Source organism: Phaethon aethereus (assembly GCF_964289735.1).
Source record: "Phaethon aethereus genome assembly, chromosome: 17".
NCBI classification, from domain to species: Eukaryota; Metazoa; Chordata; class Aves; order Phaethontiformes; family Phaethontidae; genus Phaethon; species Phaethon aethereus.
Genome location: NC_138593.1, coordinates 276,561 through 283,356, shown reverse-complemented (window position 1 = coordinate 283,356; position 6,796 = coordinate 276,561). Strand labels below are relative to the sequence as shown.

The window sequence follows — 6,796 nt, the reverse complement described above, 5'->3', positions numbered from 1 at the left end:
TCCTTCTTCAGGCTTGAGGTTTTGCTCTAGCAGTTCTGTCCACCACAGAAACCCATCTACCTTGATCAGAGGAGTTTGCAACATCAAGTGCTTTCAGAAAGAAGCTGCAAGCATCCAGCTACATACACCATAGAAGTGCTGCTGAATTGGTGCACTGAGGTCATGCAAAGATGAGACACCTAAACACCTAACCTCTTAAAATTTCTAGAGCTTCAAATTCTGCAAGGCCCAGATAGTCTCCCCTCCCCACTGAGACCCCAAGCAAAAAAAAAAAGGGGTCAGTGAGCTGCACTGCACTTTAATTGCACCAATACAGTTAAATATTAAATGAAGAAAGCAACTCTACATAGCAAATGAAAAACAAGCATTTACATAGTAAATCTGTAAGATGTACAGACTATTTAGTTTTAACCCAGTTGTCTATACATGAACACCCCTTTGCAGTTTTTGGTGTTATTAAATGGAAAACAAAACAAACATTTTCAGGTTCATGGAGAATTGGCAAGTTATGAAGAAACAGATTTTCCTCCCTCATAAGCCAACACAGAGGGGGGTGAGGGCAGGAGAGGACACCCTAGGCTTTTTCATACCATGAGAAATGCATTGGCCATCACTCCATCTACTAGCATGGGTAGAAGTGAACACCACTTTTCTGAGTACACTCAATTTCCTCCCCATACACCCCAAAGGGGCATATCCTGTTACCCTGCCAGGATAGTTACTCAAGGGGAGTTAATACTACTGAATTAGACACTGATCAGTTGGGGAAAGAGTTCATTGGCAAAGCTATCCTCCCAAGCATGGTCAGTGTCAAGTGGAGAGGACATATCACTGAAGGGTGATGGGGATCCTTCATATCCAGAGTCACTACAGGCATCCAACAGATAGCTTGAAGCTGCAAGGCTATGATGAGAGGAAAGCAGATGAGAGATGCCCAGTTCAGGCATGAAGCTGTCTACAGGTTCCTCTTTCACAGATACTGGGACCTCAGGGGTATCTTTGTCTTCAGATGGAGAGAGAGATACTTCCTCGATTTTCACTAGCATATTGGTTTGGTTGCCCACTTTAACAGGAATCTCCAGTATTAGGGGCTTTGTGTACACATGATCAAACCTTATCAGTTCATTAATGGCCTCCAGCTTAGCTGATGGGGACCCCAAAGAGGGAGAGGGGGAGGTTGATATGGAATTTGTTTCTCCACAGATTTCTTCCTCCAGCTTTTCCAGGCACGTTGACTCTGAATCAGCATATTCGAGAAACATCTCTGGGTCCAGACTGTCCAGAAAGCCCAACAGGAGATCAGACTGCAGAATGAAATACTGTTTTAAAAAGATAACCTGCTACAGTTACAGCAAAAAATCAATTGTGGCATCTATTATCCCTCATCTGTAAGTTAAAATATGCTAACATGATCATAGAGCATGGGAAGTTTTATCAAGAACACCACTATATAAACAATTAAGGCAATTACTCATCATTGATAAATTCTTTGTCTATTAACTTTTTTGTAAGGTTACGGGCAATCCCCATAGAATTCTATACACATTTGATATTCACAGTCTCTATCAGAACCTCCTCAAAATCTTGGACCCATCAGGTACAAAGACCACACTACCTGCTGGTTCCACAGAGCAAGGACCAGAACCTGGCTTAGGCAGACCTACCCATAACCAAAGTCAGGGAGTTTTGGTTTGTTTTTTTTATTGTTTATTTGGTTTGTGGTTCTTTGTTTTGTTTGTTTTTTTTTTTAAATAAAGGTGGAAGATGCTTGTCCTTACATTTCTGGAAGTCATTCATAAGGGACAGGCTTTAAGTTTGAACAGCTTTGCTAAGTGCCAGCACAGCAGCAAAATGATCAAGTTTGTTTTCAACAACAATAAAAGCACAGTATGCTTTTGGTATTTGTACACTTCTGCTGTAAGAGCTAAGAGTGTTTCACGCAATATCCTCTAGGATTTTATGGAAACTGGACTTGAACAAGTTGCATGGACTCCAGTACTCACTGGATACAGCCTAGCAGAGTTGTTTTGAGCCACAGGTATGGCATTCCAAGGCTTGGAAAACAAGCCAGCGATGGAAAGTCATCAAGTGATTTTACATAAAGAAGTTACGACACTAGTCTTAAATTCACAGTGGTTCTGAATTTCATGCACATTGTTGGATAGGGATGGATGCTCACCTCTGAGTCTGAAGAGTCACTGCCATCAGAATCCATGTGGAAGTTATCAGAAATAGTGACTGCTGGGCCTGCACCTGCTGCAGAGGAACACGTAGTCTGAGTGCTGCGGACTCAGCGGACCCGGTCACCAATCTAATCTCATCCACCTGAGATTCCTTCACAACCTGTGCCAAGGAAAAAATCCAGTCACCACAAGTGTTCTGGCAGACAGTACAGTACATAATCCTGAAGATCATGCTCTTCCTGCAAAATCTTCAACATTAGATTCTCCACTTGCTTGTGCGGTAGAAACTTGAAGCTAAAACCACTTCCAAAGTTGGCACAAGCTTCCATATATTTGCAGATTTATTTTGTCCGCCACTTTTAAATGGCAGCCTCACCCCCTCCGCTCTACCCCCTGTTCTTTTCAGACAGGCACACATAGCAGCTTCAGCCCCAGAGCTCTTCACACTGGGGCTACTCCCCCCCACCCGCTGCCACACAGTTGCCTCTAGGAGCACGGCGGCTCTTGGCAGGCTCTGCGAAGGAGGAGACAAGGCACCAGCACGGCTGAAGGCTCACCTTGGACTCGCTCTCCTCCTCTGTCTTCAGAGCATCCAAACCCAGGCGGCAGCGAAGCTCCTGGTTCTCCAGAGCAAGGTTACAGGTCTTCTCCCGCAGGAGCTGGTTTTCCAGCAGCAGCTTCTGGTTCTGCAAAGAACCGTGAGGCAGGGAGGCCTCAGCGCCGGCCACGGCCACCCCCCGGGCCCATCCAGCCCCTTACCTCCTCCTCCAGTTCCACCACCTGCTGCTCCAGCTCCGTCATGCGCGCCTTCTTCCTGTCACGGGCGCTCTGGGCCGCCACGCGGTTCTTCAGCTTCCTGCGGGGCAGGGCGGCGGTCAGCGCGGTTGGCCCCCGCGGCGAACCCCCGCGGCCAGCCCCCACTCACCTGCGCAGCGCCTTCTCCTCCGGGCTCAGATGGGTAAGCCGCTGCCGCTTGCGGGCCGGCTGCGGGGCCTCCAGGCCCGGGGCGGCTGCTGCCGGCAGGACGACGGAAAGATGCCGGCCGGCTGCGGGGCCGGCGGGCTCGGCCGCTTTGCTAGGGATGAGGAGCAGCCGGGGGGCTGCAGCACCGGCCAGCGCTGCCATTGCCGGCGCAGGCGAAACGGGGACGATAGGCTGCCCAGCGCCACGACTCACAACCGTCTGCACATCTCTGCGGCCCCGCCCGCATTTCTACTATCGTGGCTCTTTCTCATTGGCCGGGACAGCATGACGATGAGTCCAGACTACTCCGTGATTGGCCTGCGGCTGAAAGCAAGGAGGGAAATGAATTGCATCAGACGAGAGGGTTGGGGTTGGTGAGATGTCAGTGCGTTGCGGGTAGGGGGTGGCGTTACCGGCCCGGCCCGGCCCGGCCCGGCCCGGCCCGGCTCGGCTCGGCTCGGCTCGGCTCGGCTCGGCTCGTGTGCAGGTGTTGGGCCCTCGCTGCCCGGTCCGGCTCCCGGGTTGTGCCTGCCCGGGCCTCGCCGTGCTGCTGCGGCGCGATGGCGTCGCTGGGGCGAGGCGGAGTCGCTGAACTTGAGTGTCTCGAGGAGGGACCAGTGGTGATGCGGTTAAAGGCTTTTTGTGGCCACCTTCCCAGAGGCGATCTGTTCCAAAGCGGACACGAGCAGAATCCGAGCCAAAGGGACAACTTTCGTGGAAACACAAGTGCCAAGAATGGAGCTCATAAAACTCCAGATGCCATGAGAACGGGCTGAGAATGGGCTAAAAAGGACAAAAAGCAAGCAGGGACGTTAGTGATTGATGACTAGAAGTTGCGAGAGACCACGCAGAAAAACTGCAGGTTGTCCTTTGAATCCAGCCTGTTTCTCAGAAGTAGCACCGCTGTGTGGTAACTGAAACATGCACTTGTGCTGTTCTCAGGCAAAGGATATTACTGTACGATGATGGATTAGTGTCGATCTGAGATATCTTGGGCCCAGATAAGTATAAATTTTGTCAGTAGAAAGCCTTGAAATACTGTGCACGTGGGAATGCAGCTGTTCAGCAACATGCAAGCAGCGATACACAACCGCCTAGGGCACTGGCTTTGTTTTGAAAGTTGTCCTTAGCTTGGTGCCCAAAGCTTTCCATGCTTTGCTCGTGGCAGTTGCCCACGACCTGAGTAGTTATGAAATGTGGAAACTTTGGCTGCTTACGTTTATTTCTGAAATCCATTTGTACATTGAATATATAGTTAAGATGTTAAACAGTAAAGGAAAAACATGAGCTTTAAAAGTTCAAAGGCCCTGGTGTGCTGGTTTGGCATTACTCCAGTATTGGAGTTCTGCCAGGCTTTCATGATACAAAGAACAAACTCTGCATTTGTAAGCTTGTGTTTGTTCTTTCCTTACCGCAGCATGACATTTAGTCAAGGCTGAGAGTTCACCTTTCTACTTGCACACCTTTGTGAAAAATATGGCGACTTTTCGATAAGCCTTTTAGTCTGAGTGCAAAAAAGTTGTTTGTTCTGGTCCTGCTAAGCCCCTCAGGTACCCGTCACTGAAAACTATCTCCTTCTCCTTTGTATGTTTCTTTTGGGTTTGGACTCATGTTTCTTCTGTAATTCTAATTCCCAACTGAAAACTTTACTGTTTTCTAACAAAATGCAGGTCCAGTATTAATACTTTTTTCTGAATTCAGACATCCATTTCAATTAAGTTGCCCTTTTTTACAACAAACAAACATGTGGAACAGGCTGCCCCTGCTTGCGCTGCTTTGTGATATTTATAGCTATACTGCTGAGACTAGCCATGATGTGATTTATCATACAGATATCCAGATTTCTTAACATTATGGCTGAAGAAAAATCCTAACTTTATGTCTGTATGTGATTTAATTTTCCTATTTAATTTTTTATGGTTTCCTTTCACAACAAACAACTGTGATCATTAATAAACCTCAGAAATGCAGAGACATATATACTAGTAGTGGTACATGAGCCACTTCACAGTGGTATGTGACCAGGCACAAAACTGGAAGCTGCCCTTGGCACTGGCGGTGTCCACTCTTACTGAATATCATAATGGCATCCATTAACATGTTTAGTGTTGGCAGTAATAGCTGGCAAAAGAAGGGCATGAGACCCTGCAATCTAGTCCTGTTGAATAATTTTAGTAGCATTGCTAAGACTAGCTGTGATGTAGGTACTGAGAATACATTTAGGCTCACAAATGTTATGTTGCTACCATTAGGATACGTAAAGTCTTTTATTAAATGTATGGTTAAATCACTGGGTAAAAGAGTGTCAAAGAAACATTTATAAAACTGGTCTTGCACTGAGACACCCTTTCAGAAAGCTTTAATTAAAAGACTTCAAGTTTAATTCTGATTTACACTTTTTAACTCACTGTTTACACATTCCAGTTTTCGTACTTTTTTTCAGTCATTGGATTCAAGCCTGTGATCCACATGACAGTGCTCTAGTTACTCAAGAATGCTTCTCACTCTGCCTTTTAGTTCAGCGCCACCAGGTATCTAAAGGATATGTCAATGAGGATACTGTTGGCTGTCCTGTCAGAAACAACATTAGTTCCTGCTAACATAGCTTTATGTTATATGTTCCAGGTGGCCAATGCACCAAGGCAAATAGTTTTGTTTAACGAAGGTGGGGAGGCTTTGCCCTTGTGTAATATCAGATGTAGAGAAAGAAATATGAGTTGAATGTTACCTGCGTATGAAAAAAGGGTGAATACAGGAGGGAAAGAAAATGGAAGAAGAGGGCATAGAGAAAAGGTAGTTTAACTAACAAGCATAGTCTGAGAAAGAGCTTGTTTGCCCAATGTGCATCTGTAAACACTGGGAAAGTGGCCCTGTTCCCCAAGCTTGTATCAACAGCTGGAGTATTCCCAGACCTGTATCAATAGCTCATTAAATGAGAAAGGAAACTGTTCTGCAGCCTAAAATGAGGTTATTCTAAACCTGTAATGTTTGTAATTAACTTTGTGTTCATTTTACTTATTCTGAAATTTCATCATTACACATTGGGATTCAGGAGTGCATCTCAAAATTCTAGTGCTCTCAGTCTTAGGGTGGAAAGTAACCGTTACCATTCTATAAGAGACTCTACTAACCTCGTTGCTGAGTTCATCATCAGCTGGAGCAGGGGAAGAGTTTCACTTCAGCCACATTATTCAGTTCTCTGGTACTGGCAACACTTCCTTCTAGTCTTAACAGTTCAGGCTTTTTTGAAACATGCATGGGATTCATGCTGCTCCTCTTGCTCTGAGTGGAAGGGTTGCTCTTAATTGTTGTAGTGAGTGGGGACAATTTACAGGCAACATGATAAAGGATATAGCACTTTTCAGCAGTCTGGCAAGCCTAGGATGAACAATGACATCACTTTTCTTCAGCAAAAAGGTGATACTCCTATAGGATGAGGAATTGTGCAGAATCTGTATCCTGTGCCTACCCCATGGAGCTGCTAACCTATCCACATGCTGTAGGAAGTGATGTTGGGTTTGCCTTCTCTTAACACTGCTGCAAGCAGGTCCTGCAAAAACGTGATTTTTTGCTCAGCTATCATCCCTTCTCTGAGACTCTACCTCATTGGCCTCTATGATTGTTTCCAGTATATCCGCAGAAAAGTGTGG

At 46.2% G+C, this 6,796-nt stretch overlaps 1 protein-coding gene across 1 annotated transcript; it reads right to left on the bottom strand.

Annotated features, from left to right (window-relative positions):
• Positions 1-1,076: 1,076 nt before the first annotated feature.
• Positions 1,077-3,488, bottom strand: XBP1 (X-box binding protein 1). The gene is made up of 5 exons (XM_082007493.1): positions 3,109-3,488; positions 2,943-3,039; positions 2,741-2,869; positions 2,180-2,343; positions 1,077-1,304 (listed from the first exon to the last, which is right to left on the bottom strand). Exons 1-5 carry the CDS (start codon positions 3,306-3,308, stop codon positions 1,118-1,120), a joined length of 777 nt encoding a protein of 258 aa, XP_081863619.1. The 5' UTR covers positions 3,309-3,488; the 3' UTR covers positions 1,077-1,117.
• Positions 3,489-6,796: the final 3,308 nt, after the last annotated feature.

Excerpts from the sequence above, each read along its gene's own strand:
- XBP1 (XM_082007493.1), bottom strand. The coding sequence starts at position 3,308 with ATGGCAGCGCTGGCCGGTGCTGCAGCCCCCCGGCTGCTCCTCATCCCT. Across the intron at positions 2,870-2,942 it reads TGGTGGAACTGGAGGAGGAG|AACCAGAAGCTGCTGCTGGA; the intron begins GTAAGGGGCTGG and ends GGTTCTTTGCAG. Across the intron at positions 2,344-2,740 it reads AGGAGGAGAGCGAGTCCAAG|GTTGTGAAGGAATCTCAGGT; the intron begins GTGAGCCTTCAG and ends TCCTTGGCACAG.